The following is a 27104-nucleotide window of genomic DNA, read 5'->3' as shown; positions in this document are numbered from 1 at the left end:
AACTATACCTCATTTGCAATGTCTAGTATATGTACGGCAGTGAATAATATTTTTCCCCTCACTAGCTCGGAAAGCCGTCTTTTATCCTTTAAAACAAGCGGGGAAAAACGCATTTTATCCACTAGTGGGGAAAGTAATTTGACCTTGGATGGAGCGTGTTTAAGTAGCTTTTGACAGATAACAAAACGTAAAACGCTCATAATAATGGTTTGTTCGATATTAATTATCATTAAATAAATGGTTTGAGTATTTAATAAAAAATACCAAATTTAGCTTTATTTAATTATTTTAAGTCATAAACCTTAAAATTCCATAAAAACCTTTGTTCTTTTATAATGATGTTGATCATAATTCTGAACGCACAAGTTGAGTCGATGCAATTTCAAAACGCATCATTGACATTTCATACGTCAGAAATGTCAACATTGTCAACAAAAATTTTACTTAAAAACTTCTTACGTAAAAGTACAGAATTTCCAGTTTTTTGTTATAATATCGTAAAAAAATGAGTGATTCCAGTCGATGAAGATCATCTAACGCCTGTGGATGTTGCACTTTCCTCGCTATAGTGAGGGGAAAAGTTTTGTGTTACACACGGGTGCAAATGTATTTTACTTCTCGTCTGTTAAAACACTCGCTACGCTCAGGATTCTATTTTAGAACCACTCGCTTCGCTCGTGGTTCAACTATAGAATCCTTTCGCTTGCTCGTGTTTCAATTCCACACTCGCGGGTACATTTTGTTGCCAGTATGAAATATTGACACAAAGACATGAAATTAGTATGCATATAATCGATTACAATTTGTTGTAATTGTAAACAATAAATGTAATTAGCGTATTTTAAATTAATTAATAGCATTTTTAAATTAAGTAAATTAATTAATAGCATATTTAAATTAAGTAAATTAATTAATTAGCGTAATATTTACAAAGAAACGTAAAAAAAAGTTGTTTAGTAATTTAATTTTTATTTTGACATTTTAGGTCTCCTTAAACGCAGCCATACTTGTCTATGCAATTTAAAAAGTTTATATTTAAAAAGTTTTGTACAAATATTTCACAAAGCATAATTATGCGGTTCTGTATTGTGTATAAATTTATAAATACTTAGTTTAAATCAATAACTTTATAATAACAAATAAGTGATATCAGTCTTCATAGTGTTCTTCCGAAGATTTGGTTCAAAGGGGTAACCGTTAATTTGTTACCAGAAAAATCTACAAAAATAATGTACTTGATTTCATTGTATCATTTTAGGTGTTTGCTGCTGTCTGAAAAGATATTAGGTACATAATTATGAGCTGTAGGTATTTTAATTTGTCAGTACAGTCACGTCTGAAAATATCGATACTGACAAAGTGCCAGAAGTATGTACCTACCTATAGGGTATTTGACAACATTAAAAATATATAACGAATTGCTGTCATCCTGAAAGATAATAAACTAATAAAGTATATTTCACTATATTTGAATGTAAATTATGTTGTTTTTGGAATATAAACGAAAGAAAATTTAATATTTTTTGAAATTTCATCAGGGACGTGAACGCTCTGTGATTGGTCAACGCTCGGATGACGTCACACGCGCGTAAACATTCTTGATTGCCTTGGGTGTTTTAACTGTTTTATTTGTATTTAGTTAATTTTAGTTATTGTTCCACAGTTTTCTGATATATTCCGATTTATCCGTATATAGTTCAATAGCAGCACAATAGCACAATATTCATAAGAATCTCAAAATGGAGCCGAAATATGTGAAAGCTGATAGCGGCAACCTACCAGACATAGACGCATCAATGGTTGCACTTTACTTTAAAGATAATTCGGATTACTATGCTGCGGAACTTAGAAATGTAAAAACAGCTATGTGAGTATACGTAGAAATTGTTTATTTACGAACATTTCGATTTCGATGATACGAATACGACGACGATATATATATAGCATACGATGACGAGAATAGTATCTCCATACTGCACTTTAGTTCGAAAGAAAAAGTATGCTACTAACTACCTACTAATGCTGAAAGAGCTATGTTATGAGGTTATGTAGTAATACATTAAATACCTAGATCTTGTTTCGTTAAATACAACGAAATCCGCTGCTTTAACTACCATATTTATTTACAGTTAAATATTACTTACATCGAAGTGGTCTTCACACATAAAAACATTTGTATGCGCTAAAATGCTCTTTGGGTCTCTTCGCGCTAGTTTTAACCACATTTTTCTTTTTTTGGGATTCGTTGGAACGGAAACAAACAATTTATCTGGATTTTTTATAGTCGTACTTGAACATTGCGGCACTATACACCATTTATATACCATTTTACAGTGAAATAATCAATTCAATGCACATAAACCATAAGATTTACTAAGGTCATTGACTGAGTTTACTCGTGTGTGACGTCACACGTGTCACGTGATTAGCCCTTAGCCCCTTTGCAAAAACAGCGTTTAAGGCGCGTTCAAAATAAATAAAGTTTAACATTGATTTTTTATATTTAATACAGGAAATTTCACGGAAATATCAATGTAGTGTAATTATTAAGTCATAAACAATCAATTAAAACCATTTTCAAAAATTAGTCAAATAGCCTATACTAAGGTCGTGTATACATATTTTTGGCACTTTGTCCGTATCGATCTTTGCTTAAAATAATAATGTTTTGAAGCCTAATGTATGTATGTAATTTCCTCATAGGTGACGTGAAAAGCAGTATGTGTCACATGGTAGCAAAATTATTTTCACCTTGGGCGTTAACACTTGAATCCCTCACTACGCTCAGGATTCTATGTTAGAATCCCTCGCTACGCTCAGGATTCTATTGTAGAATCCTTCGCTTCATTTAGGATTCAATTGTACGCCCTCGCCGTAAATATGTCATTTTGCTCCCTTGTGACACAATCTACTAGTGTTTCACTCGATGGCAAAATTTGTTTAACCCTCGTGCCTTGAAACCCTCGCAACGCTCGTGGTTCAATTTTGGAATCTTTCGCTTGCTCGGGTATCAATATTAGCACGAGGGGTTAAACAGCAACTTTTACCCCTTGTAAAACAAATACAGCAAATGGGGTGAATAGGGACGATTTTGAACATTGAGAGAGATTTTAAAGGATTTTTTCCTCGATGGACATTCTTAATCAACTATATAACTGCGGGTATTCGTTACCGCAGAACCGACCAATAATCATCATAAGCTCAATTTGAATAAACGCTTATTTATATACTTACTGTAAACGTTTCCCGCGCCTACATACAGATGTGAAAGCCGATTAATCAATTGGGGTTCCAATCGTACTGCCAAAGCTATGTTAGTGAGTGCACCGGTCGCAACCAGTGCTATTTCACCTGAAACGAATAAAAGACAATATGCAAATTATACAGCCCGCTGACTGACAGACCGAAATCGGAGACAGGAAAGAGTTATTAGATTAATAAGAGGCATAAAGTCTAGGGAAAATTCTTTGAATTTGACAGCTAAGGTAGAGGTACCTAGATGTTTCTGGTCCCTGTGCGGCCCGTGCAATAAACGGTACGTTGACATTTGACTATTCAGTGCTATCCAGTTCGGCTGTGGAACTCGAAACACGATTTTTTTAGCTTTTATATCTCGTCTACATTCGATAACTATTTCGTAATACATCTGATACATCATTCATCATCATTGGCCTGTAACATCAATAAAATGATGGTTCAAACAGCGTCCATAAGAGTGCGGCACTTCTGCAAATGACTAGTAAGTCCAATGCGAGAGCGGTAGGCGCGACCGCATAGCTGGCAGGAGAATGCCGTGTCCGGTGATGAAGGTGGGAGAACGGCGCGCTGGTGTCTCAGTTCTCGTCTATAGTGAAGAAGGTTAAACCACGCTTTATCGTGTGCAACTACCCTTCACCCAGCCCACCCAGGGTCTTCCTCCAGTGATCGCATAGCTACGGTGCCAGTCGTTATGCACGTGCTACCGAACCGGCCCCGCACGTATTCACTAAGGGTCTCCTTACATATATCGACGCGGATTCGGCAATAGCCGATAGAACAAACCTTTAGGTCTGCACAATAAGAGCGAAAAAGTCGTCATTCGTCTCGGCTCGCATCGGCCGGCGCCTGCCGACGCGCCGACGCCTATTTCGCTCTTATTGCGTAGTAATCACCCGTTGACCACGAACGCTGTAAAGAGTTCGAAACGTCGGGATGAATTATAAATTCAATATACGCGATATAATCCGTTTTCATAGTTTTATTTCATAGTAATAAAGGTTTTTCTATAGGCTTTAGCCGATTCCCCGTCGATATATTTGGGGAGAGGTTCAGTCGGCAAGGTCGAGAGTGGTGTGGGTTTTGGGCATGCCCGCGTTACTTATATACTCGCGTCCGGCGATGCAGCGTCTGCTGAGTAGAAAACAACACGGAGAGTGGCAGTTACCGGTTCTAGTTCGTACCTAATAGGATTGTTGGTAAAACCACCGATAAAAATTACCTGGGTATTTATTTGTCAGCTCAATGATACCCAGAGCTGCGGGTATCCTTTGAGCTTCAATGGGCTCTATTGCTTCAAAATTGTTGTCACCGAGTCCGTCGGCACCATAATGATGGTCAGTTGCTACTGAGATCAGTAGAGAGTCGTTACTGCCACGGTAAATAGGTACCTGAGAAACAAAATGCTAATATTACCAAAAATAATACAAATAACCTTTTGTCCGCAACGAAAAAAGACGTCAATTGACGCGCGCGCTACAGCCCAATATCAACCTTAGTGCGTTACGACAAAGTTCAAGATGGCGTGTCGTAATCTCTGCAGCTGACTGTACAGTCGTGGACATTCCCGGTGAATCACCTTAAGGGTAATAGTAATTTACGATACAAGTGCGGAAAAGAGGAAATTCGAAACGAGTGGCGATAAATTAAAACACGACCGCAGGGAGTGTTTTAAATCGACACGAGTTGCGAATTAACTTTTCGCACGTGTATCATACAACGTTTTACAGTACATATGGCCCTTTAAATTTTCGACATATGCACGAAAAGTGCTCATTCCCGCACTAGTGCGAAAAAGTAGCACCATATGTACTGTAAAAATCGTTTAAACGTCTTGCAGATGGTCAGGCGATATCATAAAAGTGATAGATATCATAAATGACCAATAGCATCGCACTTAAAAATGTGCGTATTGAAAGAAAAGGTTATCTCAGGTAAAGTTGATTGCCGTCTATTGTCTTTGTGACGGCCGCATTTGAAAACTATGATAAGGAATCCAAAATTCATCCTAATTGGTTATCTTTAAGGGGAGGCGAAGGTTAGCCTAAACAACAACAACAACTAATAAACGGTTCTTTTTACCTATTGTTTGTCTCATTACCTGTTTTTACCATTTTCATTATTAACATGAAGAATCCTAAATGCATCGTAATTGGTGTGCGGAGTTTAGCTCGCTCGTAACGAGCGAGGTAAGCAAGTTAAATAAAATCTTATAAAAGAGAACTTGTATCAACTCTTTTGTTATAAAACATTAAACTTATTTCAGCAGAATGAATAGTTTTGTAATGATTCCACCAGTTGTTTTTTGTGATATACGAGGCAAACGAGCATATACGAATTGCCTGATAAGGGATCCCGTCGCCCATAGACACCCGCAACAACATAGGGATTGTAAGTGCGTTGCCGGCATTTAATATGGGAGTACGCTCCTTTCTTGAAAGTTTGAAGGTAGGTCGACAGTTTCTGTTTAGCTTTGTTATTAATTGCTTACTTCACGCCTCTCCGCTGTGTCTAATATCCTTTGGGTGTTGATGAATGCCTGGTCTTCGTCCACATTGCCATGAGTAGTCGTCAATGCTATGACTGATGGTCTGAAAAACAATTATAACCACAAAATGTATAGTCCCATTATTCCATAAATCTTGAAGTTGATAACTCAATAGCCATAATATTTATTTTCTTTGAATTACACTTACACTCTAGTTTATACAGGGTGTCTCTGACATGGCTTTAAATTTAGGACTCGATTCTACTCGCTAAACTGAGCTACTTTTATTATGGGACCGACCCCAAAAACGCGAAAAAAAATTTGGGTTTTCCATAGAAAACGTCGCCATCTGATCAGCCAAAATGTATGAAAAAGCCAGCCTTAGCTTTCAACTCTGTGGGTAATACATAATGTCGACTGTACACACTCGTCGAGAGCCTCGGCACCACTCCAATCCAATCGGAGACGAGACGAGAACGGAGCAGCATGTACACACTCGTTCTCGGCCTGTCTCAGTGTGTACAGCCCGCATAACATGAGCAAACTTACCAATTAAAATACTTTTCGTAAAGAAGACCCATAAATATGGTCATAGCATCGTCTGCTCCGCCATCATGGTCTATTATAAGTTTAGGATGCCCTTCGCCTTTGTTAATAACATTACCAGTACTGTAAAATAATTACGAGTAAGAGTTTTTGATGATTAATGATTCACGGTTAGTTTCACTAGACTTATAATGACCGGGATATAGACCGTGATTACCTTTTGTATTGTTTGTTAGCTCCCGATATTTCGACGCAGTCCCGGTCTATATCCCGGTCAATATAAGTCTAGTAATTACGAGTAAATTACTGCAGATAATTAGCATTTATTATACGCGATTAACCTCAATATTAGGCTGCGTTTTCACCAGCGCTGTGCGGAGGTGCGTAGCGAGGGATTTGTGTGTACCAATAGGTAGTGATCGGTAACAAGGTTTTAATTTTAATTTCATGGAATCGAGGGCGAGTTAAAGTAAAGGAAAGTAACAATTTTGAAGCAGAGGTTCATTTAAAGGTTACATACATACATACATACATATAATCACGCCTATTTCCCGGAGGGGTAGGCAGAGGATTTCCACTTGCTACGATCCTGACATACCTCTTTCGCTTCCTTCACTTTCATAACATTCCTCATACACGCTCGCCGGTAGGGTGCTCTTGACCTGGCCTTTCTTCAGGATTTCCCCGGATTGATCAGAGAAAGTCCGCCGAGGTCTGCCCCTTCCAACTCCCGTTTCTACCTCTCCCTTATACACTCTCTTTGTTAACCTTCTTTCACTTATTCTTTTCACGTGTCCAAACCATCTCAACATACCTTTCTCAATTTTTGTCACTACATCTTCGCTCAGTCCACACTTTTCCCTTATCACACTGTTCCTAATTCTATCTTGTAATCTCACACCACACACACTTCTCAACGCTCTCATTTCCACTGCATTCACTTGGCTCTGATGCCTCTTCTGCCATACCCAACTTTCGCTACCATACATAAGTGTAGGCACCAGTACCCCTCTATGCACAGCCAACCGTGCCTTTTGCGACACTTAATTAATAATTTGAGCTGAATTTTACTTTACAGATTCAAGTTTTATTTTAAGCTAGGAACTTGAAACTTTGTAAAAAGGTATTTAATTTAAATAAAAGCAAACTAATTTCATTCTTTATAATTGTTTTTACAATCATATGAATTAAAAAATTTTTTAGTGTAAAAAATGCTGAAGGCATGCTGCATACAGTTGTATGCAGCATGCCTGCATGCATGAGAAAAAATGGGGCATTTTCTATGAAAAGGGACCTTATCGTAAGCGCCATCGACAATAAGGTCCCTTTTTATAGAAAATACCACAAATTCTGTAAAATTATACTTAAACGCGGTTGCATTTAAGTATAATTTTACATAATTTTTTCTCGTTATAATATACTATGGAAGGAAGGAGTTTCTTGTTATAATAAAAGTAGGGTATACATTAGGGTTAGGGCAACAAAAAAAAGTTAACATTTTTAATATATTTATAAATAAAAAAAATATATCATACAAAAAATTACAGATTTCACATTTTTGAATTAATTATGTGTTGTTGAACATATTTATTGAACAAACATAATAAAACAATTTTCATGACATGTATGAAATCCTTCGTCATAAGACAATAATGTTAGACGTGGGATATAAAAATTAAAATGGTTTGCAAATGGATAATAAAAGAATCAACACTTGCTAAATAATATTCACTTCAAGGACGGGTCACGTTTCTGTTATGACTTAGAAATTGCGTGCTATCTATATAGATCAGATACTCGTAACACTTGAGTCTATACAAGATAACAGTCGATATTTAATTCACTAGCATTGGTACGTTTTTGCCCCCAAAACTCCGGGCTATGCCCATAAGGATAAGGGGGTAAACAGGGGGTTGAGATTTGGTTTAGTGTAATAAATATTAGACGTGCGACGTGCGTGAGCAACTCCGCGTACACTGTAACTTTACTCAGATCCCGGGGCGAATCGGATCACGATACAAAGCCTTTGATATTTCAAATATTGCATTGATATGAGAACACTTTTTAGAAGAAGAGAAATTTAATTTAATTAGTTTTAGATTAGTTTTAAGTATGTTGTGTGCCCTAGCAGGACGTCATGAACTGACATTATTTAATTATTTAACACCTTTTTGATTTTATGTACATGATTATATATGAAATGAAATGAAATGAACACTATATAATAAAATTACACCGTAAAATCTTACATTAAAGTCGGAGGCAAAAATATCGACCCAGACAAATGGCTCAAAAATATGTGAACACGACTGATGCCTAAGGTGTAAGAGCGTACATTTATAAGGTGTAAGAGCGTATATTTTTGAAACTTTGGGAATGTATATATATTTATGCCCTTGACTGTACACCGTACCCCTTAGCCTGCCTAAGAAATATTTTAAATATCAATAGATTTTTTTTAGTCTAATCCGATTCGCTTCGGTCTACTATTAATTATTCAAAACGCAAGAATTTGACGTTCATTCTTTTAAATTTGCTGATCTAGTTAAAACATATTAAAAAGGTATAAAAATACACGCATAATTATATGATATTAACAGGCCTACCCGGATATAAATTCATAATATGACGTCGGTGTAAATATCAAATATGTACATAGGTAAAGCTGAGTAAACGAAAGAAATATGTGCGTATACCAAAAAATATTTGTTGCCAAGGTAATGAGCTAATCTTTAACGAAAACAAGTTGACTTCAGAAAATAGTTTAAAATACCATTTTAAGTTTAACCATAAATGACAAATGAAGACCGCTACATCAGTAAATAGTTCCACTTTAACAAATGGTTTATACTTTTCAAGAGCAAACTATGAAGAACCAAACACTTTTTCATGTAAAATGTTGCCAAGACGAGACCATATGGCTCGCACTGTTAAAAAGTTATCACTGTTATCAGATCTCATGTAGAGCCAAGCTTCTAACTCTACACCTTAGTCAAAATACGTTCAAAATATCCGTTTCATTGCGTTGGGGGATTATAAAAAAAATTAAAATAGAAAGGTGAGTGGTAGTTTTACTCGGCATGTCCATAGGTGGCGCATGTAATACTAATAATGGAGTATTTTATGGCACATTTTTAAAATTCGGTTATTTTATTTTTGGATTGTTTTTCTCAAACAAAGTGGTGAAATATGTATCTATTGTGGAAAAAATTAATGGGCCCTGGAGGGAAAGTACCTTAAAGGCTTAAGTTAGCTCATTTTACTTAAAGGAAACAGTCTCATATTTTTAAAAAGAAACAAAACTGCATTCAAAGATTTTTTAATATTCGCTTATCTCGCCCGGGAATCGAACCGACTAAAAATTCCAAAAAATAAACACCCTCTATTTTATTCAACTAGTCGATACAGTTAATGTTAATGATAACATTTCTACAAGAAATATATCTTACACTCGTCTGTTGTACAAAATATCCATACATTCTAATATTTAATACTGGAGAATATTTTTAGAAAAGCAGAATTGAAAAAAAAAAATCAGTGCAGTTTTCTTTCTTTAAAAAAAAAAGAATGTTTCCTTTAATTAAAATAGCTAACTTAAGGTTTTAAGGCACTTTCCCTCCAGGGCCCATTACTTTTTTTCCACCTGTATAAAAGTCTAGTGCCAAACGTAATTTATTTAATATTTGGTTACATTTATTTTAAGAATTAGTTATCAATCATGTTATTTTTTTAATTAATAAATAAAGCTAGCTAGGTTTCCATTGGAACAAGAAAAACAACTAAAATGGATAAAACGATCCAATATTTATATTTTAATTTATCCATTTTTAAAAATAACAGTACTTTTTTTTAAGATACGGAGAGACACGACCGATGCGAAATCGAGATCATGTAATCTGACAGGCGTAAAGTACAGAACAATTTTCGTTTATATATTCGTCACATGATATGTGTACATAGCGCCGCTCTGGTGGCTATGGAGCACTTTAGTTATCTGACAGTATGAAAATATCGATTAGGAGTCTCCGGCAAGCTCGGCCGAATTTCACCTTCCCATACAAACGGAGTTTAGTTTTTTAGGGTTCCGTACCCAAAGGGTAAAACAGGACCCTATTACTAAGACTTCGCTGTCCGTCTGTCTGTCTCTGTCTGTCTGTCACCAGGCTGTATCTCGTGAACCATGATAAAATAGTATAGGTTAATTTTGTAACTAAATTCATATTAATGAGCACCTGACTGAAACGCAAGTTATACACGAGTTGTACGCTTTATAGTTTACGGAATATCCTTCGGCACTGTTCACAAATGACCTTTTTATTTTTATGTACTTGTAGTTATATACTTTTCTGGCTAAGCACTGCAAAATCTTTACAAGAAGTTTTTTTTTCTAATTTCAATTGATTGTGCCCTTGCCATAAAAAAGGGATTAACAAGAACATGGGGTCCCTTTGTTTGAGATAGGCCTAATTCTGAAACCGTTAACTTTCAGGATTTTCGTAAAGTTATTCTATAGATAGGTTAAGCTAGGTTTGTTTAAAAACAATCCTGAAAAGTTACGCGTTTCTGAACAAACAAATTATGACTATCGAAAATGCGGACAAACAATACATTATGACTTAAAACTTTACGGGAAACAATAGCGACTCACTAGACTAGATCATACCCCTTTTGTATATAAAGACATGATTTGAAATAAAACCGACACCAAAATTTTATGATTTATTCAAATTACGATACTTGAGACAACAGACTTTCTGTCCTGCTATTACAATTCTTCTTAATCATTTCCGGCATAAAAATGTGAACCTGCTTTTTCCCTTTACCCAAATCCGGTATCAATTTCTTGCTAACTAACTCCGCGTACTGTTTTTCCACCGCGTTCCTCTCCGTCACTACTTTCTGCCGTGTCTCTAGGACATTGGCCCGTATGTCTCTTTTCGTTTTGTCCTTTTTTGCATCGCGTGGCGTGTTTCTGTGCCGTGACTGTCGCGCGTACGTCTCGATGGTGGCCGCCGACGGCGGGACTTGGTAATCGCGATCGATACCTTGAGTCCTTGCCGAATCCTTTGGCGTTATAACCTCTTCTTTAACCCTTATGTCTACGGTCGTTTTTGATTTGCTTAAACAGTTGCGCTTCTGTATTTCTGGCCAGCTGTGTCGCGGTTGCGCCATGCGCTCAGCATTTGGAGCCAGCAAATCTATTTTGCCGGCTAGGTCTAGCCATTGTAAAACTCTGTCGGATAGATCTGTATTTTCCTTGCACTCATTTCTAGCTGTTCTGCTTTTAAATGCCCTCATGTTTCCAGACAAATCGTAGTTGGAGCGTCCGGTGTCGTACTCGTAGATCGGCTGCGGATTCGCTTTTAACAAAAATTCGTCTTCCGATTCTAGCTCTAAAGCTTCCAAGTTTAGCAGCTCTATCGGTTCGTAGCTTTTCGGGCGTTGTTTGCTTACAATTTTCGACTTATCGCTTCTGATGACAAGGCTCAGTTTCCTCTCCCCTTCGTCTCTGATGCTCAGTCTAGAATTCCTTGAGTATTTCACAGTGCTGGCGGATGAGTGTGGTCGTCTCTTGACTTTGGTGTAGTAAGGGTCGTCAGGGGTGAGAATCGCGTGTCGGAAGCCGTCGACCCAGACCGTGCGGACGTACATAGGCCGCTGCGAAGACTGCCAGCGGGGCATGTCACGTTTCCGGCTACACACACGGGACGTGCGTGCGTGAACTTGGACCCATAATTGATTATCGATGCTCCTGAAATTGAAATGGCTGTCAGTAAAAACGTTCGTGTTCCCGCGAAAGGGGGGAATAAGCTGCCGTGAAATCTATTTGGTGCAGGGGCTTATTCCAAATGCTTATATTGTACAGACGACTCGAGCGACTCAGAAAACCAGGATAAGCGCATACATAAGATCAATCATACTCGTTAGGTACTGATGTCGAGGCCACAATCCCACTGGTTTAACCGAGCATTCGACTCACCTGAGCAAATGGAATACACGACAGGAAAGCTACGTAAAGTCGTTTTGGTAGATTATTGCTTTGCGTATTTTACCAATGCATGTCTAATGATTGATGTCGATTATGGCGATCAACATAAAGATAAACGATGCCAAAACTAAAAATCAAACTTTCTACAATAGGCGATTAACATATTATTGTTGAAAACAGGGATTTTGAGACGATGTGTTGAAGAATTGATAACTAGCACTTGAATTTTCTATTTATATTGTCAGAAATCTTACAAAATTAAGGCGTATTCGTATCGTTGTAATCGTTTTATCACAAAAGTAAAACCTTGACTGAAATTCCATTATAATATTCAATATATGTTTGTGTATTAAATTGTATGTCGAGGAACCGACTCGGTAACAAGTCACTTAAGTTACAAAAGTGTAGTCGAAGCATGAACGGCAGATTTTTTTACGAAAAACCGAATAGGACAATTGAAAGGGCCGAAGTTATATAAAAACGTTGTGTCACGCACTGCTCTTTCGCTAAACGATTAATCATTTCTACGTTTCACATAGTGTAGCTTATAACCTACAGTGGGGTCTCTATTGTTTGACATAATTATTGAAAGTCATAATGTAATGATTGTCATATTATCATTAGTCATAATTTCTTTTTCTCAGAAACGCGTAACTTTTGAGGATTGCCATAAAACAAACCTAACCTAACTTAACCTATCTATAGGATAACCCGAGGAAAATCCTGTAAAGTTAACGGTTTCTGAATTATGACTAATGATAATATGACAATCATTACATTGCATTTGCATTTGTTTAACTTGCACGCCGCACGCCCCGCTCCGCTGCACGCCCCGCTCCGCTGCACGCCCCGCTCCGCTGCACGCCCAACTCAAGCGTCCACTCAGGCCTTACGCTTAAGCCGCTGAACTTGTTGAGATGAAAGTTGGAATGGGGATAGTTTAAGGTCAGGGAAAGGACATTTCTGGCAGGACAATAATACTTTTGGAGTTATTGGCAGTGGGACATTGTGACTAGACGTTCTGACACTTTGACATATATATTAGGCCTCTAAAGGGCTCCCGTATTCATTTATTATCATGATGTCATGGTGTGTTACAAATTCTAATTACCGTTAGCTCTAATCTAAGCTAACTTTGTACCGACTTGGCAATGATTAATTGTAACAGCGCTACTATAAGAGCGTTTTCACATTGTCCGATCCGATATCGGATGTTGGAAGGAAGATTTATGCATTTAATAAATTATTATTACTAAAAAAAACCGGCTAAGTGCGAGTCGGACTCTTGCACGAAGGGTTCCGTACCATTACGGAAAAAAAACAGCAAAAAAATCACGTTTGTTGTATGGGAGCCCCATTTAAATATTTATATTATTCTGTTTTTAGTATTTGTTATTATAGCGGCAACAGAAATACATCATCTGTGAAAATTTTAACTATCTAGCTATCACGGTTCATGAGATACAGCCTCGTGACCGACAGACAGACGGACAGCGGAGTCTTAGTAATAGGTAAAACCCTAAAAACGACAAATAACGCAAAAAGGCGGACTTAATGCTAATGGCACTCTCCTGCAGCTGTTGTTGTCATATGCGCCTTTCGACATCCGATATCGGAAAGGCGCTTCCGATAAATTCAGCCATGTCGGAGCCCCCCGTCAGCTGTCGGACTGATAATTACGCGGGTGTAGGATCCGATATCGGATCGGATGATGTGAAAACGCTCTTAGGGACATAAGCGTCTTATTTCGAGTCAATAGAAATGTAAGTAGGTGTAATTTTTATTTCCCTCTCATATCCCTGTCTTCCAACAATCTTTCTCGCTTGTATGAAGTGTTAAGTCTGCAAGTACATATACTGTAGCACGTATCATTGTGAAGTAACGAGGCAAGAGGGTAACGAGCCCATTCAAAGTCCACGCATTTGCAAATTGAAAACAAGCTATGTAGTATATGTTTGGCCTAGTGGGTATAGTGACTGCCTGCGAAGCCGATGGTCCCGGGTTCGAATCCCGGAAAGGGCATTTATTTGTGTGATGAGCACGGATATTTTTTCCTGTATCGTGGGTGTTTTCTATGTATAATAAGTATGTATTTATCTATTTATACCCACAGCCACAAGCTTTGCTTAATTTGGGGCTAGGTCGATGGGTCGATCTGTGTAAGATTGTCCCCCAAATATTTATTTGTTTTATATTACCAATTTCTCAACATTTCCGAGAATTTCTTGTCTTATTCTTTATTATAATATTCAACACAATAAAACAACGTGTAGGTACAGTCGCGATCAGATATATCGGAGCGGCCAAGGTGTTCACAATATCTGAACACGCACTCTAAAGCCCGGATAATAGACGCATGTTCAGATATTTGTGAGCGCCTTAGCCGCTCCGATTTATCTGATGGCGACTGTACTGAAAACACGAAACCACCTACCTTTTTTAAATATATAAAACCCATTACTCAGTGCTGCGTCGCCTACGCCGTAGCCCGTAGATCTCTACGCTCGTAGTATTTCTCCATTCATCACAGATCGATGATTTCATCTCACTTCAGCCATAGCTAAAACAATCGCTTCTTCCCTCTATATTTTTCGTCGTTAGCGAGAGAGCTAGTATTCACTTGTTTCTGTCGCCTTTTGTTTTTATTGAGTCAATGATCTCCTTATACCAAAAATATGACTGTATTTTTTTTTAAGTTGAATACAGAAGTTTCACGTTTGTTTTCCTCACTTTTTTGGTGATATGTTTTCGTTGCGGTATTATTGTGGTTCGGTAGATGTCGTGACGTGACGCTCTCGCGAATTCAAAGTTGTGTGTGACTGCTGTGGGGCGACCGATCGGAGGTTTTACCCCCGGGTTAGGAATCGGTCACGCTGACGTCGTCCTTTTGCACAAGAATTTATTTAATATTACTTTTTAGAAATTTTGGTTCTGTTTTAAGGATTGTCCATTACTAGAACTAAAAAGTAGTGGTATAGAACATATAACAAGAAACAATTATAAAAGCTCCGTTGATTGCAGTAGGACATATATTTTTCTCAAAAATTAAAGGCAAGGTTGACTTGGCTGGTAAAAAAAAGTAGGTGGTAAAGCTTATAGTGAGTCATAGATTGAAGAGTAAAAGATTGAATTCCCGTAAATTTAAGCGGTCCAAGCTTTATAAAAAGTTGATACGCCCATGGTGGGAATTAATGAATTAATAGGCATAGATCTAGCGGAGATTTGTCCGCGGATACGTGTTTTGTTCCCGTCATACATTAACAGATTGGTCCGCTAAACATCTACCAGACAGATCTGACTGAAAAAAAAAAACGACAGATGTCATTATAAATGGTTCTCGATGGTTGGCGTGCCAAGTTGGTACATTATCTTTGGGTCGGGCCTTCACTATTATCAACCCGCCTTTACTGCCAAGCAGAATTTGATGGCCATCTGTAAACACTAGCCCAATCTCTCCTTCGGAATCTTAAAGTCTGTTAAAAAGTATATTTTCAAGGTGATAAATTATTTTTAAGAATAAGAATAACAAAATTTTCAAAGCCTTTTGCCAATGTTTTTATACTTGTCAGCTTTGGAACAGGTACACCAGGCACTCCTTCAACGCGCTGAGGGTACAGTACAACAACGCCTTTCGTATTCTGTTGAAACTACCGCGTTTCTGCAGTGCGAAGGGCATGTTTGCGGACGCGAGAGTCCCTGACTTTTTCGCCATTCTGAGAGCCAGGTCGGCTGCCTTCCGGGCGAGACTGCTAGCCTCTAACAATGAAATTCTGTCACTGGTAGCTAAAGACTACAGTGACGAATTTAACAAACATTGGCGTAAACTGCACCGGTCCGAGAACGGCCATCTTTAGACCATAAGTTTGTAAATGTTTTATTTCATTGTTTTAGGTTGTAAGTTTTAGTATTTTGCACTGTATTTTTTTTTTTTTTTTTTGTAAATTGTAAAAATTGGGTTTCTTGCCTGCCAAATAAATAATTTATTATTTATTTATTTATAAAACATTTATTGCCACACAACAAAAGAGAAATTACAGGAATATATTTACAATTAACATAAAAAATTGGCATGCGTGACAAAAGGAACGGGCTCAGCATATGCTGCGCCAGCCACTTCATTAGGAATTGACTGCACAGCGCTGATTTTCGGTCCGCCCCCTTACTGAACCACATTGATATGTGTGCGGGATATTATTTTTTACAGATATATATATGTCGGAATCGTGGGCGTATCTTACTATCGGCAGCGCATCAGAACCTTCAATCGTGGATGACGAGGGCTTTCAATGAAATACGATATTCAACTCACAGTCTTTACTACACAAGACTGTTTACAAATCACAGCACGTTACATTTCTTATCCAAAGCAAACCAGTGGATTAGACCCAGGAACCGCCAACGTCGTCATCTCCTCCCGCTCGTGCTCATCAGCAGATTGATTGACAGCCTCACTTCAATTGTTCTGGATTCTATTGTTTAGGCAGCGCCGCAGCGGCAGCGCACTCTATGACGATTGACGACTTGGCGGAACAACTGCGTCGAACGCCACTCAAGTGTACTGTAACACCCTAGTTTGCTCTATTTGTCAAAGATTGCGCGATAACGCCTATGAAAGGCGATAGATGGCACAATTTAGTCATTCTCCGACATATATATGCAGGTTAATTTTAGAATAATTAAATTAAACGAAAAATTACATAGTTAAACTAGAGAGAAACAGCAAAGCAGATTTTTCCAATGTAAACCTGCCTTTAGGCACAAAATGGTGCTCGATGGGTGGCGTGCCAAGTTGGTACAATATCCGCGGCTCGGGCCTTCACTAATTTGTCAACCTGCATTTTTTACTGTCGAATTTTTGCCAGCTTTTTTTTGTAGAAAATTATAATCTGGCTAGCGACCCGCCCCGGCTTCGCACGGGTGCAATGCTGATGTATTATAAATATAAACCTTCCTCTTGAATCACTCTATTTATTAAAAAAAATCCGCATCAAAATCCGTTGCGTAGTTTTAAAGATCTAAGCATACATAGGGACAGACATCCATCCAGACAGCAGGAAGCGACTTTGTTTTATACTATGTAGTGATGAAAAAAATTAGTAAACTTCAACAACATTTATTACTTTTTTTATATGATGCGAATGCTATAATTATGTGCACGATCTGTTCTTATTCATAAAGCTTAGCAACCCTTTGTTAAATGTGGTTCCTTTCTAACAAACACAAATATCAGAATAACGGATAAGGAAGGACAAAGATTATAATGGGCTTGTTAGACTTAAGAGCCCGGTTACGATTTTAGTCGCAAAAATGTAAAGTTGATAGATTTCTTCTGTGAAATTGTACACCTTTTGTTACCTAATTGAAATAACAAGTACTGGTTTCTATTAGCACGACTTCTTATCTCTAGGTTTATCAGATAATTTTTTTGAAAAAAAGCTTACTAAATTAGTAATGAATTTTTTTCTGATGGACGTTTAGGTAAACGCGTGTAAAGCACTGACTTTGATGCTCTTATTTGTAAATTTCGTAAAGTTTGGACTGCTAAAAATGGTAAATTTGTATTACACATATTCTGTACTCTAGGTTTATCAGATTACATTGTTGTTATATGACTTGGAGTTCGAGGAAATGAAAGTTAAACGAATTCAATTTTCTCCAGAAATGACCTCAAAACAAGTGACAATTTCTCCGAAAATCTACTTATTTTCGACGTAGATTGCATACTCAAATAATCTGCAATGTTTACTTAAACTGTTGCTGTACTTCATTTTATTTAAATTGCAACTTTTATTTTCTGACGATTTTTTAAAAACTTCCCCTTTTTCTGGTATAACATCGGTGACACGCGCTCGCGGCCTCAGTCCCGCGCGGGAGCTGGTAGGGGCAGGACGTTTGTTGATCGGCTCCGCACGTTGCATCGACGACGACGACGTTATTTATCATTGTGTGCGTCGCTCGCCGTGTAAAAAGTTATATTTGTTTGCGTGTTTGGCTGTACTGTGTGCGTGTAAACTGCGACCAGAAACTTTAATCTTTGGGTTATAAGTACTTGTTTATTAACCGCCTTCAAAAAAAAGGAGGTTCTCAGTTTGACCCGTATGTTTGTATGTAAATATATGTATGTATGTATGTTTCTTCGCGATTATCTCGCATTTGGCTGAACCGATTTTGATGCGGTTTTTAGAAAAGTGTTTGTTACATTCTGGAGAAGGTTTTAGTATACATAGAGCTGAGCTGATGTTGAACCCTGGCTGTACCTAGTGGAACGCAGGTTTAGTGCAACATAGGCACACGCTGTTTTGGTCTGTCTTGATGAGCAATTAGGAGAGCAGTACCCAAGATGGAGCTGATGCTGAACCCTGGCTGTACCTAGTGGAAATCAGGTTTCGTGCAGAATAGGCACACGCTGTTTTGGTCTTCCGACACGTCTTGATGAGCACTTGGGAGAGCAGTACCCAAGATGGAGCTGATGCTGAACCCTGGCTGTACCTAGTGGAACGCAGGTTTGGTGCAACATAGGCACACGCTGTTTTGGTCTTCCGACACGTCTTGATGAGCAATTAGGAGAGCAGTACCCAAGATGGAGCTGATGCTGAACCCTGGCTGTACCTAGTGGAAATCAGGTTTCGTGCAACATAGGCACACGCCGTTTTGGTTATTCGACACGTCTTGATGAGCAATTAGGAGAGCAGTACCCAAGATGGAGCTGATGCTAAACCCTGGCTGTACCTAGTGGAACTCAGGTTTCGTGCAACATAGGCACACGCTGTTTTGGTCCTCCGACACGTCTTGATGAACACTTGGGAGAGCAGTACCCAAGATGGAGCTGATAAAACATTCATATTGCAGAAAAGATGTTTAAGAACTGTTTTTAGAATGTACACAGATGAATCGCTACGTGACGTGTTTAGGGAAAAGCGCTTTTTGACACTTACCGGCATTTATATATTAGAATTAAGTCTATTTGTAAAAAATCACCCTGAACATTTCACAAAGCGCTCATGCAAAGCTAATATTAGATCGCAATATAAATATAATATGGTACTTCCGAGAACTAGCACTTTAATATATAAAAAAAGCACATTCATATCCGCTATTAATGTCTTTAATCATCTGCCTAATGAAATAAAAAGCCTCGAAGGAAATACCTTTAAAAGATGCTTAAAAAACTTTTTAATAGACAAAGTCTTCTGTAACCTAAAAGAATTTTATAACTCTGTAAACCTAAATGTATATTAAAATTTAGTTTAAGATTACTTAGTTTAAGATAAAATAAATTGTATGCCCGAAAAGGGTAAAACTGTTGATACCCATAAAAAAATGTACCTAGCTATACTTCTTGTACCTACACAGTTTGAACAATAAATGTTTCTGATTTCTGATTTCTGATGCTGAACCCTGGCTGTACCTAGTGGAACTCAGGTTTGGTGCAATATAGGCACACGCTGTTTTGGTCTTCTGACACGTCTTGATGAGCAAATGGGAGAGCAGTACCCAAGATGGAGCTGATGCTAAACCCTGGCTGTACCTAGTGGAACTCAGGTTTCGTGCAACATAGGCACACGCTGTTTTGGTCCTCCGACACGTCTTGATGAACACTTGGGAGAGCAGTACCCAAGATGGAGCTGATAAAACATTCATATTGCAGAAAAGATGTTTAAGAACTGTTTTTAGAATGTACACAGATGAATCGCTACGTGACGTGTTTAGGGAAAAGCGCTTTTTGACACTTACCGGCATTTATATATTAGAATTAAGTCTATTTGTAAAAAATCACCCTGAACATTTCACAAAGCGCTCATGCAAAGCTAATATTAGATCGCAATATAAATATAATATGGTACTTCCGAGAACTAGCACTTTAATATATAAAAAAAGCACATTCATATCCGCTATTAATGTCTTTAATCATCTGCCTAATGAAATAAAAAGCCTCGAAGGAAATACCTTTAAAAGATGCTTAAAAAACTTTTTAATAGACAAAGTCTTCTATAACCTAAAAGAATTTTATAACTCTGTAAACCTAAATGTATATTAAAATTTAGTTTAAGATTACTTAGTTTAAGATAAAATAAATTGTATGCCCGAAAAGGGTAAAACTGTTGATACCCATAAAAAAATGTACCTAGCTATACTTCTTGTACCTACACAGTTTGAACAATAAATGTTTCTGATTTCTGATTTCTGATGCTGAACCCTGGCTGTACCTAGTGGAACTCAGGTTTGGTGCAATATAGGCACACGCTGTTTTGGTCTTCTGACACGTCTTGATGAGCAAATGGGAGAGCAGTACCCAAGATAGAGCTGATGATGAACCCTGGCTGTACTTAGTGGAACTCAGGTTCATTTATTGTTATCAGAACTTCCACCCCCTTTTAACCCCCAGTACCTACTGCATGTTAAACGTGTGGTAGCTCTGGTCAGGTGCCTGCTTCATCTGGCAGCCCTCCAGGTGTTCCAGGTCTTGAAGAACTTAACCTGCCTACAGCATACTCTACCAACTTCAGATTAAAAGAGTTTTACCCCTGATCCGATGCGTTAAGCAGCACTCCAGGTGTTCCAGGTTTTGAGCTGTCTCCGTCATACACTACCCACAACACGTTGAGCGAGTGTTACCCACCCTTTGCCCTTGACCCTTTGCACTCAGCAGCACTCCAGGTGTTTCAGATCTGGAGCTTTCCCCATCATACACTACCAGCGGCACGTTGAGCGAGTGTTACCCGTTACCCCTGACCCTTTGTACCCAGCAGCACTCCAGGTGTTCCAGGTCTGGAGCTTTCCCTATCATACACTACCAGCAGCACGTTGAGCGAGTGTTACCCCTGACTCTTTGCACCCAGAAGCATTCCAGGTGTTCCAGGTCTTGAGCTGTATCCATCGTACACTACACACTACCAGCGGCATGTTGAGCGAGTGTTACCCCTGACCCTTTGCACCCAGCAGCACTTCAGGTGTTCCAGGTCTTGAGTTTTCCCCTTCATACTCTACCAGCGGCACGTTGAGCGAGTGTTACCCCTGACCCTTTGCACCCAGAAGCACTCCAGGTGTTCCAGGTCTTGAGCAGTATTCATCGTACAACCAACCACACGTTGAGCGAGTGTTAGAAGAGTGGAGAAGAGAAGAGGATGACTGGAAATAAAAATTATTATCACCCTTCCCAACGATTAAGACTATCTCCATAATATCAAATTCCATCCAAATCGGTTTTATTGGATCCCATACAAATTTCCATTACCCCCCCCCCCCCCCCCGGTTTCTGGGGTAAAACCTATCCTATGTCCTTCCCCAGGACTCAAACTATGTCCATACCTCATTTCATCTTAATCGGTTCAGCGTTTATTAAAAAGTATTATATGTCCTTCCCCGGGATTCAAACTATCTGTATACCAAATTTCAACAAAAGGCTAGTTTCCCCTCTGGGTTGGAACGTTGGAAAGTCAGATCGCAGTCGCTTTCGTAAAAACTAGTGCCTACGCCAATTCTTGGGATTAGTTGCCAAGCGGACCCCAGCAGATTTCCATGAGCCGTGGCAAAAAGGCTGGGATAACGCGAGTCAGATGATTATATATATATAAGATATTGCCTTAGTGCAAATCATTATCATCATGCTATATAATTTGTATGTATTATATGAATACATAGGTAAATTGTTAAGAGTAATAAACGATTATATCAAAACCGAAAGTTTTATTTTAACCTAATTAAAGTTATAAAGTGACGCATAATGTTGCGAAAGTATCAAAATTGTTTAGGCGGTCGCGTTATTTCAAGCAGCGGCCGGCGTTCGGTTACTGTGTAAAAGTCGTATCTTCGCGCGTTTTCAAATCGACTACGGGCTCTTAAGACTTTTACACAGTAACCGAACGCCGGCCGCTGCTTGAAATAACGCGACCGCCTAAACAATATTGATACTTTCGCAACATTATGCGTCACTTTATAACTTTAATTAGGTTAAAATAAAACTTTCGGTAAATTTGATATAATCGTTTATTACTCTTAACAATTTTCCTATGTATTCATATAATACATACAAATTATATAGCATGATGATAATGATTTGCACTAAGGCAATATCTTATATATATATAATCATCTTACTCGCGTTATCCCAGCCTTTTTGCCACGGCTCATGGAAGTCTGCTGGGGTCCGCTTGGCAACTAATCCCAAGAATTGGCGTAGGCACTAGTTTTTACGAAAGCGACTGCCATCTGACTTTCCAACGTTCCAACCCAGAGGGGAAACTAGCCTTTTGTTGAAATTTGGTATACAGATAGTTTGAATCCCGGGGAAGGACATAGAATACTTTTTATTCAAGAACTTACCCTTTAAGGGGGTGGAAATTTGTATGGGGAATCAATAAACGCTGAACCGATTAAGATGAAATGAGGTATGGACATAGTTTGAGTCCTGGGGAAGGACATAGGATAGGTTTTACCCCGTTTTTGTATGGGATCCAATAAAACCGATTTGGATGGAATTTGATATTATGGAGATAGTCTTAATCGTTGGGAAGGGTGTATAATAATTTTTATTTCCAAAGTCATCCTCTTCTCTTCTCCACTCTTCTAACACTCGCTCAACGTGTTGTTGGTTGTACGATGAATACTGCTCAAGACCTGGAACACCTGGAGTGCTTCTGGGTGCAAAGGGTCAGGGGTAACACTCGCTCAACGTGCCGCTGGTAGAGTTTGATGGGGATAACTCAAGACCTGGAACACCTGAAGTGCTGCTGGGTGCAAAGGGTCAGGGGTAACACTCGCTCAACATGCCGCTGGTAGTGTGTAGTGTACGATGGATACAGCTCAAGACCTGGAACACCTGTAATGCTTCTGGGTGCAAAGAGTCAGGGGTAACACTCGCTCAACGTGCTGCTGGTAGTGTATGATAGGGAAAGCTCCAGACCTGGAACACCTGGAGTGCTGCTGGGTACAAAGGGTCAGGGGTAACGGGTAACACTCGCTCAACGTGCCGCTGGTAGTGTATGATGGGGAAAGCTCCAGATCTGAAACACCTGGAGTGCTGCTGAGTGCAAAGGGTTCAGGGCAAAGGGTGGGTAACACTCGCTCAACGTGTTGTGGGTAGTGTATGACGGAGACAGCTCAAAACCTGGAACACCTGGAGTGCTGCTGGACGCATCGGATCAGGGGTAAAACTCTTTTAATCTGAAGTTGGTAGAGTATGCTGTAGGCAGGTTAAGTTCTTCAAGACCTGGAACACCTGGAGGGCTGCCAGATGAAGCAGGCACCTGACCAGAGCTACCACACGTTTAACATGCAGTAGGTACTGGGGGTTAAAAGGGGGTGGAAGTTCTGATAACAATAAATGAACCTGAGTTCCACTAAGTACAGCCAGGGTTCATCATCAGCTCTATCTTGGGTACTGCTCTCCCATTTGCTCATCAAGACGTGTCAGAAGACCAAAACAGCGTGTGCCTATATTGCACCAAACCTGAGTTCCACTAGGTACAGCCAGGGTTCAGCATCAGCTCTATCTTGGGTACTGCTCTCCCAAGTGTTCATCAAGACGTGTCGGAGGACCAAAACAGCGTGTGCCTATGTTGCACCAAACCTGCGTTCCACTAGGTACAGCCAGGGTTCAGCATCAGCTCTATCTTGGGTACTGCTCTCCTAATTGCTCATCAAGACGTGTCGAATAACCAAAACAGCGTGTGCCTATGTTGCACGAAACCTGATTTCCACTAGGTACAGCCAGGGTTCAGCATCAGCTCCATCTTGGGTACTGCTCTCCTAATTGCTCATCAAGACGTGTCGGAAGACCAAAACAGCGTGTGCCTATGTTGCACCAAACCTGCGTTCCATTAGGTACAGCCAGGGTTCAGCATCAGCTCTATCTTGGGTACTGCTCTCCCAAGTGCTCATCAAGACGTGTCGGAAGACCAAAACAGCGTGTGCCTATGTTGCACGAAACCTGATTTCCACTAGGTACAGCCAGGGTTCAGCATCAGCTCCATCTTGGGTAATGCTCTCCTAATTGCTCATCAAGACAGACCAAAACAGCGTGTGCCTATGTTACACTAAACCTGCGTTCCACTAGGTACAGCCAGGGTTCAGCATCAGCCCAGCTCTATGTATACTAAAACCTTCTCCAGAATGTAACAAACACTTTTCTAAAAACCGCATCAAAATCGGTTCAGCCAAATGCGAGATAATCGCGAACAAACATACATACATACATATACATACAAACATACGGGTCAAACTGAGAACCTCCTTTTTTTTGAAGGCGGTTAATAAACAAGTACTTACAACCCAAGGATTAAAGTTTCTGGTCGCAGTTTACACGCACACAGTACAGCCAAACACGCAAACAAATATAACTTTTTACACGGCGAGCGACGCACACAATGATAAATAACTTCGTCGTCGTCGATGCAACGTGCGGAGCCGATTAACAAACGTCCTGCCTCTACCAGCTCCCGCGCGGGACTGAGGCCGCGGGCGCGTGTCACCGATGTTATACCAGTAAAAGGGGAAGTTTTTAAAAAATCGTCAGAAAATAAAAGTTGCAATTTAAATAAAATGAAGTACAGCAACAGTTTAAGTAAACATTGCAGATTATTTGAGTATGCAATCTACGTCGAAAATAAGTAGATTTTCGGAGTAATTGTCACTTGTTTTGAGGTCATTTCCGGAGAAAATTGAATTCGTTTAACTTTCATTTCCTCGAACTTTAAGTCATATAACAACAATGTAATCTGATAAACCTAGAGTACAGAATATGTGTAATACAAATTTACCATTTTTAGCAGTCCAAACTTTACGAAATTTACAAATAAGAGCATCAAAGTCAGTGCTTTACACGCGTTTACCTAAACGTCCATCAGAAAAAAATTCATTACTAATTTAGTAAGCCTTTTTTTCAAAAAAATGATCTGATTAACCTAGAGATAAGAAGTCGTGCTAATAGAAACCAGTACTTGTTATTTCAATTAGGTAACAAAAGGTGTACAATTTCACAGAAGAAATCTATCAACTTTACATTTTTGCGACTAAAATCGTAACCGGGCTCTTAACAGGCGTTTATGAATAACGTCATAACAAAATTGTAGCCTTACGATACACTTACTTAACAACGCTTTACGCGTATTAAATAACGCTTATGTTTAACCTATACCTACTTCAATTTTATTGATGTTTTAGGATTCCGTACCCAAAGGGTAAAAACGGGACCCTATTACTAAGACTCCGCTGTCCGTCTGTCCGTCTGTCTGTCTGTCACCAGGCTGTATCTCATGATCCGTGATAGCTAGACAGTTGAAATTTTCACAGATGATGTATTTCTGTTGCCGCTATAACAACAAATACTTAAAAGTACGGAACCCTCGGTGCGCGAGTCCGACTCGCACTTGGCCGTTTTTTTTATATTTTTTAATTTGTAAGAATTGCTAAGAATACCACCGGGATAAACGTTAAAATGCAAGAGAAGGTTCAAGTTGTTTGATATAAAAATTTATTTTACCACGTTGTTGACAAACAAGCATACCTACGGCTTTCAGTAAAATAATTTAGGTACATCCATCCAACCCTCTTCGTGTAGTCACAGTAATATAACCAAAATACAATCCTATAAATTACTATACAGAATTTTAAATCGCCCAATATACTGCAAATTATAAATTCGGCAGTCATTTTGCATAATCAAAGCATCGAATGTAAACTGTTATTTAGCACGAAAGGTTATCTTTTACTAACACAAAGTTATTTCTGCCGGTTTATTTTGAAATACCATTACCTATATACAATAAAATTAAGAAAATCAAACGATAATAGTCCTTAAGTTTACTACGGTAAGGTATCCAATGCATAATATATTATGGTTACTTCTATTTTAGTATTACGTGTGGCGTTGTTGTTTGGGGCACGGGTAAGTTGCTGCAAATAAGTAGTTTCCGAAGTAACTTGGTCTGTTAATGGAATGATGGTATCTCGCTGTATATTTAGAAACTTTGCCTAAATTAGAGTGGAAACAGAACTGGGTAAAGTTTAAGAAAGTTATGTCGGATGCAGAATTGTGTTTACAACTTTGTTGTCGGTTTACACTTTGTTAGCTTAGGTGGTAATTGTTTATTTTTATTTTGTATAAAGGTGATTAGAGGAGAAGGAAGTGAACTTATAGTTACAGCTTTGAAAATGAAGTATGGCTAATTAGGAACTTTTGAATTGTGCCACTTCTAAAAAAATGGGTAAAGGTACTTGTTTAAAATTCAGTCTAAAATATGCCATTGTAGGTATCTACATACGTCTTTTATTTATTTGTTTAGAAAGAAACAAAAACTACTTTAACCATAGATGAATTTACCTACTATTTAAAGTATTGCAATACTAGGTACAATGTCATTCCTGTACACTCAGATTACCTATAGCAGTCATACATACAACATTCGTATCGTAACTAGTTACTATCAAGACACTCAAGACCGCATTGTGTGATAAAAGTTCGCGACAAGAAGTAAAATGGAGGGCGACAGTGAACTGTGAAGCCCTGAATAGTTGCGGCGATATTCAAATGTGATCGCGGCGCCATCAGATACTCAGGCACTCACTAGGTTACTGTTTATTCGAGGAACAAAACTTTACGAAACCTGTATTATGTGAAACTTCACCACAAGAAGTAAAATGGACGGCCGCAGTGACAGTACTGTGAAGCCCTGAATAGTTGCGGCGATATTAAAAAAAAAACATCAACTTTTTAGAACTTAACCTACCGTAGAAAATGGGCTTAACAATTTTTTTATTGGCATTGTTGTGGCAAATGGTTCGGACGCCAGTATAATGCTGAGACTGTTGTCGTCTTAAAATGAGTGA

The 27104-nt window shown here is 38.7% G+C and overlaps 2 protein-coding genes across 2 annotated transcripts in view; one reads left to right on the top strand and one right to left on the bottom strand.

Moving 5' to 3' along the window:
- The window catches only part of LOC134746254 (von Willebrand factor A domain-containing protein 8), a 70227-nt gene that overhangs the window by 20365 nt on the left and 22758 nt on the right, over nt 1-27104 (top strand). The gene's annotated exons all lie outside the window — the stretch shown is intronic.
- Nucleotides 10998-12111, bottom strand: LOC134746251 (uncharacterized). Its single transcript, XM_063680585.1, has one exon. The coding sequence runs from the start codon at nt 11969-11971 to the stop codon at nt 11018-11020; it is 954 nt and encodes a 317-aa protein (XP_063536655.1). The 5' UTR covers nt 11972-12111; the 3' UTR covers nt 10998-11017.

This window comes from Cydia strobilella, chromosome 12 (assembly GCF_947568885.1).
Source record: "Cydia strobilella chromosome 12, ilCydStro3.1, whole genome shotgun sequence".
NCBI classification, from domain to species: domain Eukaryota; kingdom Metazoa; phylum Arthropoda; class Insecta; order Lepidoptera; family Tortricidae; genus Cydia; species Cydia strobilella.
This window is presented reverse-complemented; position numbering and strand designations above follow the sequence as displayed.

What these genes read in the sequence shown, in the direction of transcription:
- LOC134746251 (XM_063680585.1), bottom strand. Translation starts at nt 11,971, where the DNA reads ATGCCCCGCTGGCAGTCTTCGCAGCGGCCTATGTACGTCCGCACGGTC.